This window comes from Electrophorus electricus, chromosome 21, assembly GCF_041902795.1.
Source record: "Electrophorus electricus isolate QZ-2024a chromosome 21, ASM4190279v1, whole genome shotgun sequence".
NCBI classification, from domain to species: domain Eukaryota; kingdom Metazoa; phylum Chordata; class Actinopteri; order Gymnotiformes; family Gymnotidae; genus Electrophorus; species Electrophorus electricus.
Genome location: NC_137517.1, coordinates 4,069,702 through 4,088,061, shown reverse-complemented (window position 1 = coordinate 4,088,061; position 18,360 = coordinate 4,069,702). Strand labels below are relative to the sequence as shown.

General features: G+C 45.2%; 1 protein-coding gene across 18 annotated transcripts in view; it reads left to right on the top strand.

The window, feature by feature from the left end:
* Window positions 1-18,360, top strand: part of hspg2 (heparan sulfate proteoglycan 2) — a 77,145-nt gene that overhangs the window by 40,396 nt on the left and 18,389 nt on the right. For 7 of the 18 annotated variants that reach the window (XM_081704003.1, XM_081704005.1, XM_081704004.1 and 4 more), the window contains 24 exons: window positions 1,960-2,021; window positions 2,317-2,384; window positions 2,483-2,623; window positions 2,820-3,011; window positions 3,568-3,606; window positions 4,461-4,760; window positions 4,914-4,976; window positions 5,529-5,612; window positions 5,912-6,004; window positions 6,090-6,179; window positions 6,483-6,713; window positions 6,830-6,943; window positions 7,119-7,246; window positions 7,497-7,583; window positions 7,675-7,733; window positions 7,984-8,148; window positions 9,812-9,922; window positions 11,163-11,263; window positions 11,449-11,629; window positions 14,339-14,398; window positions 16,048-16,170; window positions 16,702-16,854; window positions 17,182-17,324; window positions 17,507-17,584. In XM_081704003.1, the coding sequence (XP_081560129.1) occupies window positions 1,960-2,021; window positions 2,317-2,384; window positions 2,483-2,623; window positions 2,820-3,011; window positions 3,568-3,606; window positions 4,461-4,760; window positions 4,914-4,976; window positions 5,529-5,612; window positions 5,912-6,004; window positions 6,090-6,179; window positions 6,483-6,713; window positions 6,830-6,943; window positions 7,119-7,246; window positions 7,497-7,583; window positions 7,675-7,733; window positions 7,984-8,148; window positions 9,812-9,922; window positions 11,163-11,263; window positions 11,449-11,629; window positions 14,339-14,398; window positions 16,048-16,170; window positions 16,702-16,854; window positions 17,182-17,324; window positions 17,507-17,584 (2,866 nt within the window). The remainder of the gene's footprint in view (window positions 1-1,959; window positions 2,022-2,316; window positions 2,385-2,482; window positions 2,624-2,819; window positions 3,012-3,567; window positions 3,607-4,460; window positions 4,761-4,913; window positions 4,977-5,528; window positions 5,613-5,911; window positions 6,005-6,089; window positions 6,180-6,482; window positions 6,714-6,829; window positions 6,944-7,118; window positions 7,247-7,496; window positions 7,584-7,674; window positions 7,734-7,983; window positions 8,149-9,811; window positions 9,923-11,162; window positions 11,264-11,448; window positions 11,630-14,338; window positions 14,399-16,047; window positions 16,171-16,701; window positions 16,855-17,181; window positions 17,325-17,506; window positions 17,585-18,360) is intronic. The other 11 variants (XM_081704006.1, XM_081704017.1, XM_081704015.1 and 8 more) reach the window with 8 other exon arrangements.

The following is an 18,360-nucleotide window of genomic DNA, read 5'->3' as shown; positions in this document are numbered from 1 at the left end:
TTTCAGTTTAGCACCACACAAAAAGGCCATCACAGAGTTGGTCATCAGGAAACCTCACACAGTGCAGATTAACAAAAGCCCAAGGAATAATAGGCCAAACCATATAAATCATTTAGATTTATCTCATGAAGGTGCGTTAGGCCGTAAAAGCAAACCCAAAAAACAATTCAAGGTCAGATGTAAATCTTCTAATCCCACTTCCTCCAGGAAATCTGAATGCTCTAACCAAAATGTCAAATCTGCCAACTCGAGAAAACAAGACCGGAAAGCCAGTGCCCAATCGCATCTCAGTATTTGGGATGTTCTTAGACTAAAAGGTCAAGGGGGTCAAAACACAGGAAACAGACAGACACAAAATGGCAAACTCCTCATTATTCTTGGAAAACTGGCTATTCCTGTAAAAATCATCCCGGATTTTTAAAGAACGCCATGTTTGGGCCAAACATAGAACAGAAGCTGTTCTATTACTGTTTAGCTCTTTTGTAATCTAGTGATGATATGAAGATTAATAGATATGAATGTTTTATCTTAACCTCTGGAATGCCAAAGGTCATCAGCACAGAGGAATGGGTGCTCATTTGGGATACTGCAAGCTTGTCTGATAGACTTTGTTTAAACATATCTGTGAGGAAAAAGTTTCATGGCACAAAATTAAGGAATCTTGTGTTGCTGATGTTTTATTATTCAGCCATTTGTTTCTGTTCATGCTGATGTCATTATTGCATTTATGCTTGTTTTATGTATGCCAACAAGAATTATTATGATAATACCATCATACTGTATTTATAACATTTTTAATTTGTCTTAAAATTAATGCCTTTTAATATTTGTCCTTTTTGTTTCTTTATTTGAGTAATGTGGGTAAAGACTGTGAGATGAATCATGAATTAATCTGAATTAGTTCAAACATGAGTCGATTAGTCACTTTACTTAACCAGATGTAAGTTAAATTGGCCTTCGCTGTTCAAGATGTGGTTGATTACAGAACAGCTTTTTAATTTCACAGTCAATAGCATGTTATCCATTATTTGAATCTCCACTTTACTAATGAATAATAGGCACAGCCTTGGCAAACTAATCGCGAAGGTTAAGTGAAAGAAAGCTTAAGAAGGTGAAAATGTGGAAGGTTTTCTGACATTGGTGTCAGATTAATAAGGGATAATAGTTGTTTGGACTACTGTGGAGCCTTCACCTCTCAGGTAAGAGTTTCTTGTAAGTTCCTCAGCTTTCTTGAGCTTGGGACATGCTGGGTTCCTTACTTAGGCAGCACAATGCTCCAAGGGGAACATCTTCCTTGCTTTCTGCTGCTTTTAGTTGCTTTTGCATTTTTTCTGTTTTGTTTTGGTTTTTGTTGTTGTTGTTGTTTTTCCCTGGAGAGTGGCATTACCTCCTCAGTTTAATGGGGCGTTTTCCAAAAAGAGATGGGCTTGACATTTTCGACATGTTAAGTGAGCATTTCTGGCTGCAGTGCTCCCATCTCCTAAACTCCAAACCACTGTCATGCTGCGGGTCCTTTAAGATCTTCTGAGCTACTTTTACTTTTGCAGTGACCAGTGGGAGAAAAACAACCATAGACCTTTACGCTGCCTTTGCATTTTGCTGAAGGTCTACTGTGTTATACAGTGTTGAGGCTTATATAAGCATGTGTGGTTCTGTCACTATTTGTCTAAGTGGATACGACGCATTGTAAAGTAGTTCTGTAATCTGTACCCTTATTGGTCCTCGGTGATTCAGTGCCAGCAGGTGTCTAAATCTCAGTAGTTTCTACAAATCTCATTTTGAAAGAGTCCAGAGAAAAAGATGGTCACCAAGCTCCGCTGGTCACAAGCTTTGGGGAAAATGTAATATTTTGGGGGATATTTTGGTTCTCTGTGATTTAAAACATTTTTTTAACCTGTTTTGAAATGAGAGCAAACTCTTTAGAATTGGATGTCAATATGTTGTTGGTAAATCTTCTAGATGTGCTCCTGGATACACCGGAAATCCTGTGCTTGGACAAAGATGCACAGTAGGAAGCAACGGTATGTATGGCTTGGGGAAGGTTCTGGTGGGAGCCTGCAATATAAACAGGTTACATTCTCATCGTAGTACACATGACTCATGACTCATCATAGTTGCATGACTACTAAGAAACTCCTCCCCTCTGGAGGCAGATCTTTTTATTGTACCACCTTAAGATGTTTTCTTTTGCAGTTTCTTTTGTCGAAATTGCTTTCTCTGTATGCCTGTAATGGCCTGTAAGGGCTATTTGTTTTTAATATCCTGCTGATTTGTTTGAATGGTGGGCCAGACTGAGCAAAAGATTCCTGTTTCCAGGAAACTGCTACCACTGTGACCAAGGAGGCAGTGATGGCTGCAGCCCGGGCAGGATCTGCCGCTGCAAGGTGAGTGTGTGGGCTTACGCCTCTCTAGAGCTATCATCCAGACCTCGGTACTAAACACTAAAAGGGGTCCTGCTGCCCCTGTGTGCGATCGCCCTTAGATGAATGTGGAAGGCCCGTCCTGTGACACCTGCAAGCTCGGCACCTTCCACCTCAGCCCTGCCAACAAAGACGGATGTCTGGGCTGCTTCTGCATGGGGGTCACTCAGCAGTGCTCGAGCTCCAGCTTCTACAGAGACGTGGTAAGGCTCGTCCTACCAGGACAGTCGAACGACGTCACGGCACTTGGCCGTTAAGCATCTTCATGGGTATCCTTCTCCGGCGTAGTCGTGTCGAGAACACCGGCTGAAGCGTTTTAGTTCCGATGCGTTCTCCTCTCTCGCGATTGGACGGAGAGCCCAGCCTCACGCCTTCCCCCCGCCCCCCTCTCGTCATCAGATCTCCACCGTGTTCGTCCCCGGCGGCACGCAAGGCTTTGCTCTCGTGAACCGGCAGCGCTCCAACCGCATCGACAGCGGCTTCTCTGTGGAGGTGTCCACGGGTGGAACACAGCTGTCCCACACTGGCTTTGACCAAATTGGACAGGAGCCCCACTACTGGCAGCTGCCTAAGATGTACCAGGGAGACAAGGTATGATCAGACATGTTTGCTTGTTTACTTGTTTGTCTGTTTGTTTGTTTTTGTCATTTTATACAGCAGGCCTGCAATTCATTCACATGTGAAACATACGAGAATGCTTTTGCTTCTGTCTTGCTGCATTTCCATGCTCAGCCAGCTCTTCTTTCCTGATGCCAAATTGCTTTCCTTTTCATCTCTGAATTATTTAAAATGGGCAACTCCAGCTCCTTCACAAGTGAGAGAGGGTTTGTTAATCATTTACATTACATTTACGCCATTTAGCTGACACTTTTGTCCAGAGCAACTTACAATTGTGACTGAGTACAACTTGAGCAATTGAGGGTTAAGGGTCTTGCTCAGGGGCCCAACACTGGCAACTTGGCAGTGGTGGGGCTTGAACCGGCAACCTTCTGGTTACAAGTCCTTAACCCCTATAATGGAGTTAGTGCCCAGAAATAATTTTAATGCAACTGCTGTCTCTGGTTTTGCTCCAGTTTTTCTACAATTTTTTGTAGTTTCAGTTAAAGCAAACTGCCTTTATTTTGTTGTTCTTTTCTGTACTTTGTAGAAGCAGGCTCACTTTGCTCGAATGAAGCGAGCACCCAAGGTAAAGGCCCTGAATGTGTGTCAGTGGTTGTAACTTGGATCAAATCATCTTGGCATGTTTTCTTAGCAGTAACAGGTTTCTCAGTATTTGTCTTGATCCGCATGATTTGTCGTTATTGTTTTATTGGACCTTGTATTGTAAGTCTTGAAGGCAAATTAACTGCTTTAAATTTGACATTTAAGAGTGTTCAACCATTGGCTGCGAATGCGTGTTATACTTAACTGCAGTGTTCCAACACATTATTATGTAACTGATGTCAAAGAAATTTTTGGTCAAACTGACTACCGTGTGATTCTCACAGTCAAACATAACTATGTTTTCACCTAAATAACACAACAAACAATTCATATGAAAGTACTAAATATTGGTCTATCATCAGTAATGAATAGAAAGCTGCATTACTTGCTGAAAAGTTGTAGCTTCTTAGCTTTGCTGTTATCTGTGGTCTTTTCTAACTTAACTGAGAGAGTTTTATCCAAGCCAATAGCAGAACTCTTGTGATGAAATAACTTGAAACTTACAGCACATTTCTCTTCTCGAGGCTCACTTGACTTGTAGTAGCATGACAAAATGTCATGCATTCTGGAGGAACAACTAACAATGGCTTAAATGAAAAGACTTTGAGTAACAGAATACCATAGACATGTAAGAGCCTGTGAGAGTTCAGGATTTCTTTGTTGGGTCTTTGGTAACCCTATCATACACCCAAAATGAGAGCTCACAATGAAAGCAATGTGATTTCCTGAATTTAAGCATCCTACATGCACTTACCCTCCCGAGTCCGCTTTGCATGCCTCTACTTGGAAGTAACCCTTGGATCCCATCTTTAGATATCCCCTTCGTCTGACCGCTAGGTCACCGTGGGTCCTGTTTCCTTTCCTCTCCCCACCTCTTACCAGCCATCCCCCTCCGAGGTCCTTAAGCTGGACGACAAAATCTGGGCACTCCTCGGCAACTTCTCCCAGGCGTGGCCTGCTTCCTACTCCACCTCTTCACCATCCCGTTTCACTTCCTCCTCTTTATCGTTTGGAGCCACTGGTTCCCCGGGTCTTTCGGCTCTCCAGGCCCCCAGCCCCCCTTCTTCTCCTTCTGCCCTGACTAACCCTGTACGGGCCTCTGGGCCTCCAGGCACCTCCCACCAAACCTTGGTGAAGGTACTGTATGTCCTTTCCGGTGCATTCCACTGTGCTTAACTAGCGTTAACTTGAATCTGCCATTACAGTATAGGGCCTGTTTTTAACATGATTTGATTCAGTGTTTGTCTTCACTGGTTTGATGCTGGTTTGGGATGTTGGTTTTGCTGACAGGATAAGCTGAGAAAGAACACTGTGAGACTGTCCAGTGCTGCTCGGCCTGACTCCTCCAACAAGGTAGTCATATGCGACTGCAAATGCTGGAATCCTGTGCATATGCTACCCTCTGGGAGGGCAACCACACTGAACCTTAGCAGGGTTACACTGCCAGTCATGTAGATGATCAAGTCATTCAGCAAGGGGTTAATGATTGCCAAAAATAAGTCACTATTTAATGGTGTAAAGAAGTCATTGAGAAATGTGAAAGTTACCCAGACCTTGTTGACGTAAGGGTGGTTCTTCCTTCTAACTACTGCATAGAATGCCCACTAAAAGTGTTGAAGCCGTAGGCAGACACAGGAGGAATCCCAATATTTTAGAATCTAATGGGCGATGTTTGCCTCTCCTAGTTTTTCCCCATTTGTCATACATCATCATCTAGCACTGAATGTTTTTCGATGGAGCTGATAGTTTGCCATTAGGAACCTTTCAAGTCCTTCCTCTGATGCTCTTCTCTGCTTTGCTCTCTGCTGTGCTTCTCTCTTTCTCTCTCTCTCTCTCTCTCTCTCTCTCTCTCTCTCTCTCTCCTGCTCACGCTGTCGCCACTCTAATTTCCCCCTTGTGCTCCAGTATGCTCTGGTCTACAAAGGTTTCAGCTTGCACCCGGAAGAGGTACTCTTCTGGCAGCTCCCGGACAGCTTCGGCGGGGACAAGGTAACTTGCTCTGACCAGGCAGGGCCCAGACTGACGGCACTGCTCCGCAGCAGGCTGTGGTGCGCTCCCACCTGTGGGAACATGAGAAGTTAGTGAGGTCGCCAAGGCAATTTTCATTGAGCGGTTTCAGTTCTGCAAACATGTGTGGTTATCTTTAACCACGACACCACGACAGCTGCTCTTACTTTTTTTTGTTTTGTTCAGAAATATACCAGTATCAGGCCAGTTTAAGTCAACGTTTCGTATTTCATGCTACTGGGAACATTTTCCTATTGCGCTATTCTGTGTACTCCCAACAGGTTGGGTCCTACGGGGGGAAGCTGAAATACAGCGTCTCTTATGTTCCCGGATCCCGGGGAGCTCCCATAGAGGATGTTGACGTTCAGATCATCGTATGTAACATGCCAAACGATACCCAAGCGATGCTGAGTCTCCTGTTAATAATAAACATCCTAACCATGTAATTCTTATTTCAAGGGTAACGACATCACCCTGGTGGCCCGACAGGACTGGCGAAGAGGGCACGGGACAAGAGAGTCCCGTGACTTTGAGATTGTCTTCAGAGAGGTGAGAAACGTCGCCTGTTTTCCATTTACGGTTTCCATTTAATGAACTTGCACATTGTAGTATTTATTATATGATATGTTTCCTTTATTGTTGCTTGTATGCAGCATGAAAAACGAAACCCCATTCAGTTGTAAGTGAATGATTTAAAAAGCCGGCTCAGTTTGTCTCCCTTGTGAATTGCAAGCAATGTTAACTATAAAAACTACAAAACAGCAACACATAGAAATGTGTGTGGTTATACGCCTTTTGTCCATGATCCTCAGTCCACTCGGAAGTGACCGCCTGTGTTCTCGTCTTCTGTAGGAGTACTGGCAGCGTCCCGACGGCATGCCAGCGACTCGGGAGCACCTGATGATGGTGCTGGCCGACCTGGATGACATCCTGATCCGAGCCTCCTACCACACGGAGATGCGCTCCTCCAGCATCTCGGGCATCAGCATGGAGATCGCCGTGCCAAGCTACACCGGCCTGGCTCAGGCTCTGGAGGTAGAGAAGTGCCATTGCCCGGCCGGGTACCAAGGCCTTTCCTGCCAGGTACGACACGCGTACTCGCGCGCGCGCGCACACATGTATGGACTAGTCAGAAATGCGGGTCTGTGAGTTCATTAACGCTGAGGTTGTGCACCTCCCTGTCTGGTTTGGCACTTTAGGACTGCGCGCCAGGTTACACCCGTACAGGCGGAGGGCTGTACCTTGGTCACTGTGAGCCGTGCGAGTGTAACGGACACTCAGACTCCTGCCATGCAGAGACAGGAATTTGCTCGGTATGGTGGATTACGATTACTTGTCTTCTGTGACTGGCATGTGTGACTGGCACGACTGGTCTAGGATTAAAGTCTATGAATGCCGCATAGTTGAATGGGCATACCAGTGGCTAATGAGAGACTACACTGGCTGTGTTTTTTCTGTCCTGATGTCTGCCTCTCCCCTCACTGACAGAGTTGCCTGCATAACACCATGGGGGAGCAGTGTGAACAGTGTGCACCAGGCTTCTTTGGAGATGCCACTGCCGGAACCCCCGAGGACTGCCAGCCCTGTGCCTGTCCCCACACTGACCTGGAGAACCAGTTAGTCTCAAACACATCATATTGAATCATATTCACTTACAAATCAAAGTTACTTACAGCAGTTTTAAAGTCCAGTCCATTACAGTGTATACATCTAATGTTCTAGACCCAGAGTCTGTAGCCATATTTCTGCATTTCCCAATTAGAGCTTCAAACACGTACACTCTGGTTTAAACTTGACTGTCCGTGCAACCGCAAATGCTGACTGGGCAGTTTAAGAGCAATTTCAACGAGGTGTATTCATGTGTAGGTTCTCCCCCACCTGTGAGAGTCTGGGAAATGGCGACTACCAATGTACTGCGTGCCAGCCAGGCTATAGCGGCAAGTATTGCGAGCGGTAAGTATCCTTGCGCGGTCTCATTTTGTACATGTATGTTTGCGTGGGACAAAGCAGACCTCTGATCCCATTTCCATTGCTCTGTATACAGCTGCGCACCTGGATATGTCGGAAATCCACAAAAGAGGATCAGATGCCAACCATACAACGGTGAGGCCAGAATTCCTTCTTTTGGTGTAAAAGGGTGCTTTATTCGAGTTTTCTCTTCCTAAATTGCTGAGTAAGATTAAAAGCTGGCTGGGGACTTTCTGTGGCAGCTGGATAAATCTAGACCCATGTCTGCCAGCAGGTGGCTCGGGTTTGAGACTTTATCATGTCCTGTGAGTGGGTGCGTGTTAAACTTGTGTGGATGACGGGGTGGTGTGTTTGGTGTGTTTGGTGTTTGGTGGTTTGGTACCAGCTGCTGCCTCTCTGGTGGTGAAGGTGCACCCGGAGAGGGTGCTGGTGTCCCCGGGCAGCCCGGTCACTCTCAGGTGCCAAGCGTCAGGAGTCACGCCTCACTTCTTCTACTGGACCCGCGACGATGGCCAACCTATCTCCAGCTCGGCTGAACGGCACAGACAAGGTGCAGCTCTCATGGCTCCGCAATTCGGTCTTTAGAATTGTTTCTTAATAAAAAAATTTAAAAACACAAAGAATAATATGAATAATTCAGCCAAACATAAAGCTATTGATGAAAGCTAAGTTTGGATTTTATGTTTAGCTTGCTGTGATTCACTGTTAGTTACACCATTATTCGGTGGAAGCGTCCACTCATTCTCACGGTGAAATAATTTTGCACTTGTGGCAGCACACATTTTTTAATAGTGTTGTCATTGAGATTTGGTCAGTAGTTACTTTTGACATTTGTAGTACTAGAAATACATACATTGGATTGCAGAGTGTGGAACCTGCTCAACTGAAACATATTTCACAAAAAAAACCCCAAAAAAAACCCCACAATACATTTGCACACAAAACATATGGAGGGGATTTTCTATACCTCATTTAAACATACATATCAGCCACTCATCAATTTGAGGCATTTAAAAAGCACACTATATTACTATAGAACTATTACAGATGTCGCATTCTAGATTTCATTGACTTCCTGTAAGATGTGGTGGATACTGGTGTTCTTTAGCTTTGATTAAGAAACACACAATGTTGTAGTGATGTTTTAGTGCTCACGGCTAGGGAACATGTACAGACACCATCTCTAAAGAAAGACCTTCAGACATGAAAATGTAAAGGTCCTGATATGGGCGTTGTCACGCTTCATTGGTCATCAGAGACAAAGAAGACTTAACCGATTGGCCACAAAAAGAGACATGTGATGCTTCATTTACATTTCTGCCTGGTCACAAACAGGTGGGGTACAGCTTCTAGCAGGGTCTAGCAGTCCTTGCATTATCCCTGTTCCACTGCAGCGATGGTCAGGCCTCTAGCATGTCAAGGTGTACTCCCTTACAAAGGCCGGAACAGGGACCCACACACACACACACACACACACACACACACACACACACGCACAAACACGCATACACACCCACCCCCACACACACACACACACACGTACACACACACACACACACACACACACACACACACACACATACACACACACACACACACACACACACGCACGCATACACACCCACCCACACACACACACACACACACACACACACACACACGTACACACACACACACACACACACACACACTCACACTCACACACACACACAAACACGCATACACACCCACCCACACACACATGCATATACACCCCCCCCACACACACACATACACACACACACACACACCCACATCTCACACATGAAGAACATCTCACACAGGTCTAGACTGTGTCGGCTAGTCCCAGTAATCCTCTGTGCTACAAGCACGTTTCTTTAGACTATCACAACTTTTTTTTCCCCGCTAAGACAGCTCATATTCCAGCTCCCATACTGAACTGTTCCCGAATAAGTCGAGACGCTTTCTACAGTCCTGTACAGTCCTGTAGAAAGCGTCTCGACTTATTCGGGAACAGTTCAGTATGGGAGCTGGAATATGAGCCGTCTTAACGGGAAAAAAAAAAGTTGTGATAGTTACGCAAATACAGGTGCACCGTTCTTCAGGTTGTGGTTGGTATGCAGCTAGTCCGACGGCTTGCTCTGTTTTCCCATCGCTCTCTGTGAGACGGAGATGCTTGACTGTGCTTCAGTGAACCCTTTTACTATCTGCAGGGGAGGAGCTACACTTCCTCAGCGTGCAGGCTTCTGACGCCGCCATCTACACCTGCACATGCCGGAACCAGCAACACACCAACCGGAGCCAAGCCGAAATCATCATAACAAGTGAGACAGACGGCTCCCATCTTATCTTTCTGTCTATGTATTTGTTTTTCATTTTTCTATGAGCCTGTCCATCTATTGACAGCAATATGCATACAGTATACCAGAATTATTCTGGAATTTTGTTATATCTAGATATATCTATCTGTTATATCTATATCTAGATAAACATATATAGGCTATTAGTGATTCTTGCATTGCTTTAAGGATACATCTTGCATTTCTGTAAGGATACAGAGACACCAAGGTGTAAAATTCAGTCGCGGGCTCACATGCATGATGTATGTCAGTCTGTTCGAATCCATAATGCACAGGCCTACTAGCCTAAAAGATTCACATGGTGTACCACAAAGTTCTGTTTTAGGCCCCTTTTGTCTTCTGTTATATACAGCCCATTTGACATGCAAGTCCCAGATTTAATAATGGTTTTCGTTTTTCCTACAAAGCTATACATTGGTTTTACATATACATATCAGTAGCACTGCTGTGCAGAACAAAAGACATAAAAACCAGCATGACTACAAACCTCCTGATAACTAGAAGTACTGATATGGGGTTATTAAGATTGCAGACAGTAAGGTTTTGTCCTTGACCTTAATGGTTTTAAGCCACTTCGCTACCACCAAAAGCTACAGTTAAGGATATAACCTTTGACCTGTTGCTTTTATTTATCTAAGCCGCTTAAGTAACGTCTCTGAAATTGCAAATTCTCCTCTGAGGTATAGAAGCCCAGGACATGCTAACTCATAACCACTAGCGCAGACTTACTGCGACTTGTTGGCCGAGTTCCCTGCTGTCTCTTTAAGTAAACTTCACGTCGCTCAAAGCGCAGCGGCGCACGTCCTGACTGTGGGGAAAATGGCAGGGCGGATTACTCCAGCCTTGTTCAATTTACGTTGTCTTCCTTTTGCGTTCCGCATTGACTGCAAAGCCATGCTCAGGATTTTCAAAGCCCTTAGCGGCCTGGCACCAGCATATCTCTGCCAATCTCTATAATTACAACCCAGGTCCTGTCAACTTTGCTTATATTACATCATAACTTTGCAGGCTTACTGCAAATCCCTCTTACAAATCGTAAGGTGAAATATCCGTCTCTTTCATAACTCCCACACTATAGGATTGCGTTCCTGGTTGACAATTTTTAGGCTGGTCCATCATTTTAAAACTACGGTTTTTGTTCTTTTATTTAAGAATTTCTTCTTTGCTGTAATGTGTTATGATACCATCTTTTCTTTCCCACTAGCCTCTCCTTCCAAACCCATCGAGGTGTTCATCGAGGAGCCCAAGGCTCAGACCGTGACGATAGGAGCTACAGTCAGCTTCATCTGCACTGCCAAGAGCAAAGTAAGACACTGCCGACGATGAAGTCCAGCTCTTTGGTCACTCCCAGTACACCTTTAAAGGGATTTGGTTATTTATCTCCACTTATTTTAATTTTGCTTATTTATGGTTACACCCTCCATAAGCCTTTATAAGCTATAGAGGAAACTGCCTCGATTGCCCTGCTGACTTGTATCGTCATGGCGCAGTTGCCCGCATACACCCTGGTGTGGACCCGAAGGGGAGACGGCAAGCTGCCCAACCGCGCCATGGACTTCAACGGCATTCTCACCATCCAGAAGGTTCAGCCCGAAGATGCCGGTGTCTACGTGTGCACCGGCTCCAACATGCTCGCCATGGACGAGGGCACCGCGGTCCTCTACGTCCCAGGTTCGTGACTGGCCACGCCTCTTCTACCCACCATCCTCTGAGAGCTCTCAAGTGCGACCTGTCAGTTCTGTCTCCTTTTTCCTGACCACTGCATGCCTCTGGCTTGGGCTGTGTCCTCTCTTGGGTCCTTGTGTGCTGAAGTTAACTCCTCGGCTTCAGCCTGTGGGCGGCGTAGCCCACAGTGCTGCCTGATGCATGCACGTTCATAACGCCCTTCGTTTCCTGTCCTGCTGTGAACTTTTCTCTGGGTTTTCTCTTACTTATCTGTCCTCTTCAGCTTTCTAACATCACCTGTGTCAATGCTTTCCTCTACAGGAAAACATACAGCTTGTGAATGATTATGTGCCTAAATTATGGTGATGAACAAGGAAAAATGAATTAAGCAATTAATTAGAACAAGAAAATGAGTTTAATTAATCATTTTGGTCTATCCATAGACCATATGGTCTATCCATTTAACTCGTAACATCATTTCAACTATGGGGACATAGGCAGACTTTTGTGTTTTCTGAGTTAAATATTGAATGAATAGGAGATCATAGCAGCTTCCCATTTTCTTCAAAGCCAGATACTTTTACACTGAAGAATAAGAGAGAAACAGACCTGCTACTTTAAATTTTATTACAACGCTTCCAGTGTTTTATAAACAGAACTTTCATGTTCGCTGTTGGAATCAAATATTTATTTAAACTGTTCCCTCCCATTCACCTTTTTCCCCATGTTGGCCAAACACCGACAGGCAGTTACATTAGGGTTTGGAGGAATGCCTGCATTTGAGCATTTAAGGAATGTGTGTAAAGGATTTTACTGTCATATAGTTTGAAATGTGCTTTTCACCTACATTTATCATTATTATTATTAGAGTCCAGTCTCACGGTGTCTTTATCTGGTCCAACAGTATTTAGAGCTGTATTACCTTCCTTCCTTTGTGGAATCCAGGAGTCACCTACAGATGCTGGTGCTATAACACTGGTGTTGGGTTCCTTGCTGCTATAATAGTGTGGTGGTGGTGGTGGTGGTTCATGTATGCCTTGTTTCCGCTGGCTGTTGTTTCTAACAGGACTTTCTGGGAAGGTCTGACAGATACTGGGTCTGTCTTGAGGAGGCCCGATGAGGATAGGGGTTTGATAAGGTCACGGGACCAAATAGTAAAACTACTGGAACTCTTTGGCCAGTAATCGGACTGGATTTCTTCGCTTGATGCCCTCAAATCTGTGTGATTGCTATACCTGTTTTGTACAAATTACAATGAATGTTGTTTTTTCCTCTTCTTTTAATGGTGCTAACACAGCAAAATGCTGTCCCTTATGACTGTATTATACATCAAAAGACTGGTCATCTTTATACTGGTGGATATCCAGTTTACCCAGTTAAATATTATTTGAGCAGTGCAAAATACAACTCATTTCAAAAAAGTTTTTTTTTTTCTTCCTACATTAGTATTTTAAGAACTTTCTTTTGATTTCAGATGTATTTTTTATAAGTTGATTTTAAAAAACTGTTAACTATTAACAAAGACTTTTTAGCCAGTTACTGACATGGAGAACTCAAACCCGCAGTCCTCACATGAATGTTGTGTACTTGTGTGTTCATAAAGTAAATCTTTTACATTTTGTTTTTCCTTTTTTTTGTCTGTCATTTCAAACCCTTCACATAGTCATATTTTGGATTTCATGCCATATTTATGTTTGATTTTGATTTGAAATGTTTTTTTTTAAGATGCAAATGCACATTTTCTAATTTTACTTGAGTTTCTGTTTGTTTATTTGTTTTGCATTTCCGGTTGATATATTATGCATAAAATCAACAACCCATTATGGTGATTTGTTCTCTGCCAACCAATTAACTAGTGATCATTAAACTAGAATAAATGTTATTTAATTTTGTATAAGAAATGTTACCATGGTACTACTGTATCTTACGGGGAAAAATGATGTCCACTGCTTTTCGTGTGCCTTTTTACAAAGCTATACTGTGAAACGGATGTAAAGTGATCCTAACAGCCACATGAGCAGGTCTGATTAAACCAAAATGAGACCCAACCCTTTACCCTCCCTTAATGGATTTATAGTTGAGTATGAAGTCACTTCTTTTAAATAGACTTGGATCAGTCACAAGCTGTATTTCGAGACAACGAATTATTACTCTGCGTGTCCATGCCTTCATCCTTGCTTTGAAACTAACCTGCATGTTGCCATGGCGACTCTGGCGTGTTATAGTTTTTTTCCTTCGTGTGTGCATAGTGTTTCATAGTGTGCATTTGGAATGTGTTTTAATGTAACTGCACAGGAGAAGTTCCCTTGCTCACTAGGTGCCGTGGAAGTCACGCTGTGTTTTATGTTTCATTCGTCATAGCATCAGTGGCCCACAGTGGGCTTAGCCATACAGTTCAATAATCCACATCCAGTATCCCAATCAACAGCCTCCGATACCCTTAAGTGATTGTGGTAACTGTTGCGGTTTATGAATGGAAAATTTCCAAACTTCCGAACCATTTGTTAAAACTGAAATGGAATACAAACAAAGAGGCGTCTGCTGGTTGAGCGCCGCAGACTGACTCCGAGGCTCTGGAGTGGGATACGGTGTGCAGCGAGTGGGGGCGTCAGGATGGCTTCAACAGTACACCGGAGGCTGACCTTCCTCTCCGGCCTCGGGTTGGAAGTGCTCGTGAGACTCACTTGTCGGTGTTTGCCTGTCCCTCATTCACAGAGGGATCTAAGCCTGAGATGTTTTACACAGCCTATGAAATGTTTGAAGGACATAGACAGCGTAAGTCCGCATGCCTCCCTCTCATGCCAGGTGGCGAAGTCTCTCTCTCTCGCTCTCTCTCTCTGTCTGTCTCTCTCTCTCTCTTTCACGCACACTCTCTCACTCTTCCGCATGCTACCATCGTCCTCAGCATGGATGTGCCAGCTCAAGTAATGTCCCTGCAAGGTCAATATGTCAGCCTAAACAAAATACCAGTGTTATGATGAGCTGTTAAAAGCTTTGTCCCCTCCAAGTTTCATTTATGGCATTATAATTCAGGAATACTACATTTAAAGCTAATTCTGGCTACGTATTTCATTTCACATATCATTTTCCAAGGTTTTTTGATCACCTCCATCAGAGCACAACTATATTGAGTTGTTGACTTGCACACGTAATCATTACTTGACTTGACTAAGCTTTTGATTGGGCCTTTGGTACACTTCCACACACGGGAGACTCCTCTCTGTTGTTTCAACATAGTGTTTCGACTTGACCAACGTGTGATGCCCTTCAACAGAATTACCAACACTTTTGCCTTTTATTAGTAGTATTTGAAAAGACAGTTTGGAAGACTGGATGTCAAAGAAAACGGCAGATAAAGTAATTTCCTTGTTGCAGCAAATTCCAAAAGACTTACATCAAAGTTGCAAATAGCTCACGGCTGTAATGGTCACCATTACATCATGGGCTCAGACTCCGCAGTACATGAACGTAACTCATGACTGCTCATATTTTTGCACGCAATCTCTGGCCTGTGAAAAATGTGGCTCTGTACAGTGGCTGTGCACGAAAGGCTGTGAAGAAGCACAGCGAAACGATTAGATCTGTTTTGGGAGAAGAGCATCGGGGAATGTGTGGTCTGGTCAGCAGCTTCCGTAGGTGAGAACGGACAGGAGTCTCTCGTATGCTGTACACCTGCTCTTCCCTGCTTCAGACACGCTGGACTGAAGCAACGCACGTCACACCTCAGTAGCAACTGGGCTTCAAACATCATGCTGTGTGCACATGTTCTTGCGATGCAAAAATTGTCAACTCTCCACTGTTGAAACCCACTTCCAGCATAAGAAGCAGTGAGGCGTGTAGAGCAGAGCGAAGCCACGGTCTTTACTGTTTGTCCGAACAGGAAGAGGCCATGTGGACGTTCACACATTCGTGCATGTGAAGGATGTTGGCACGAGTGTCCGATTCAGAAGCCCGGGCTTGGCACGGCACGGTGGATAAAAACGCCGCTGTGCGTGCTACTGTCTTTCTCACTGGCCCCGTCGCAGGGCCCTTTTTTGCACAGCCGCTGGCTGTCCGCACGCTAGCATGTGCCACTCCTGCCGTCTGGGGTTACACTATGAAATGTTTCCAGTTTGAAAGAAATAGTCCCCCCCCGAGGAGTCTCGTCAAGTCTATATATCGAGTGCTTGCCTTCTTTTGAGGTCTTGCTTTATAACCCCTCCTCCTCAGTCAGTTAACGCCTCTGGGGAGTAACAGTTTATTTCTCCTGCTTTAGATCCTTAATGCTACCCATTTCACTCTGTTTTGAAGATACCCACAGGTAAGCAGCCAGACTCAAAACAGGAAGAATGCGTGGGTGGGGTTGGGGTTGGTGCTTGGGCGGGGCAGGGGTGCAGGTGGGACGGTGCTCTGTGCCCGATTAACCGCTCTGTGCCCCAACGCAGCTGCCCAGGGTGCTCAGCCTGTGGCCACGGTCCAGCCGCCCGTGCTCACCGTCCAGCAGGGCCAGCGTGCGGAGTTCCACTGCACTGCCACTGGCAACCCTGCCCCTGCAGTCGAGTGGACAGGTGAGACCTCACCGGGAGCCTGCCACGGAAGATACTTCACAGCTGACACATTTCATCCTCTGCTGTCTACAATTATTCTTTGTTGCTGTGATTAACATATACCTCTCTATATACTGCAGTATTATATATTCCATTAATTGCTATGATATAAAAACATGCTATTTGATGTATGTGAATGATGATGTCTTAGACTTTTGAGGGTTAAGAAGAGATACCATGTCAAAATTATATATTATTATTATGTGTCCTTGCCAAAAACCAAAATACTATCCAGCCAGGTAGAGCAGAGCTCTGTATGAGACTCCAAGAGTCTTTAAGTACCTGTGAAGGGTGTGCAAGGTATAGTTATTAGAGCTGCACTGACACGCCTCCAGCTCCTAGTGAAACTGTCAATCAGGGAGACACCTACTACACTGGGAATTATCTCTAATTTAGATTGGGGGCATTGGTAAATTGATTAGAAAACAGTTAAGGAGTTACGTTTGATTTATGTGGGGGAAGGGTTAACGGGAGTTGAACTCAATTTCCCAGGAGGCCCTGGGAACCGCATCAGCGGCAGTGCCGTCATCCGGGGCGGCATTCTCACCTTCCCCACCGTGGACCGTGCAGACGAGGGCCAGTACATGTGCCGCGCCCTAAACACACACGGCGAGCACACAGCACAGGCTGTTCTCTACGTGCACAGTACGTACACTCACACACATCTTAGACAGTAGGCTGTGAGCCTGGGTCACAGGAGAGGGTAACACTTTACTGTTACCGTGTACCTACACGATTAATTACAGCGTAATGCACCGGGCAATGGTGTGTAAACGTGGCATTCATATTCTGGACTTACATAAGAGAAAAAAGTGCATCAACGCTTACAAGTGTTCACAAGATACGAGCGGCGTATGGGTGCGTTACGTATAACGGCAGCGTAAGTGCAGCGCTGTAACGTAATCTGATACCTGGGGGGTTCCCCTCATCACCTGTGACTGGCCTGTGACTTCATCACCTGTGACGTTCCAGGCGCCAGCTTTCCCCACGTGCAGGTGAGCCCACAGCAGGTGGAGATCCACGAGGGCGACACGCTGAGGTTGTACTGCAGGGCTGGAGGCACGCCCAGCCCTGAACTCACCTGGAAGAGGAGAGGCGGCACGCTGCCCACGCAGGTGAGAGTCGGAACGGCGTTCCGCCCTTCTCATATATGCATCATGGTGGTTTGGAGGGCTTGTTCCGCTGGAGGTGTTCCGTTTTTTGACCGTTTCATCTCTTTCCCTTTTTTGTGTGTTTGTGTTTTGTTTGTTTGTTTGTTTTGTTTTTGGTCCAACTTGTGTCTTGACGTTTTGTTCAGGCCATACCTTCTCACGGTTTCCATCAGTTTAACTCGAACAGTCTTGATGTATTACAGAGACATATTGAAGAGCTGCAGGTCTGTCCATCTGTCTGGTGTCTGTCTCTCACACCCCCCCCCCCCCCACTGATTCCATCTGTTTGTCTCACTTTGCTCACCCAACACGCTGTCAACTAAGTGCATGTTTTTAAAAAAAAATCCGACACGTCATTGTTCATTTGCAGAACACTAATTAATAATTAATGCGCAGGTAAAAATGGGGTCTGATCATTCCGGAGAGATTTGAGAAAATAGCTTGTACCTATAAGGGAGACGAGCTCACGTAAGTTTGTATTGTAGCATCTAACCTTTTCTGTTTGTTTGGGGGTTTTTGTTGTGCTGAGTGGGGTGTGAAACTGCTAAGTCCACTCTGCCTCATCCTGCTGAGGGCTTTGATTTGTTTCTTTGTGGGCTGGTTTACGTGGCCGTCCAATGGCGCTGCAGAGCGTTTTCTGGGGTGCGCTCTGCTGTGCAGCCACGCAGAAATTCTGTGTGCTCTAGCAAATCTGGCGCGTCGAAGGCTGGCGAGCGGACTTGGACCTGCTCCACGCCACAGTCCAGACGCGCTGACCTCGCACTGACACTCCAGCACGTCTGGCTGAGCAGATTTGTCACCAGGATTCCAGAGTGCCCCCAAAACAATCCCATCCCACCACTCTCACAGCAGGGACAGTGTCTGGTAAATCCCACATTAAGGGTCCGCCCCCTTCACGCCTCCCCCACCTAAACAGACAGGCTCCGCCCCTTCGCTCCGCCCCCTTCAACTTGCCTCTATTTCATGGATACTTCACTTTTTTCTGTTTTCTTTTGTTAAG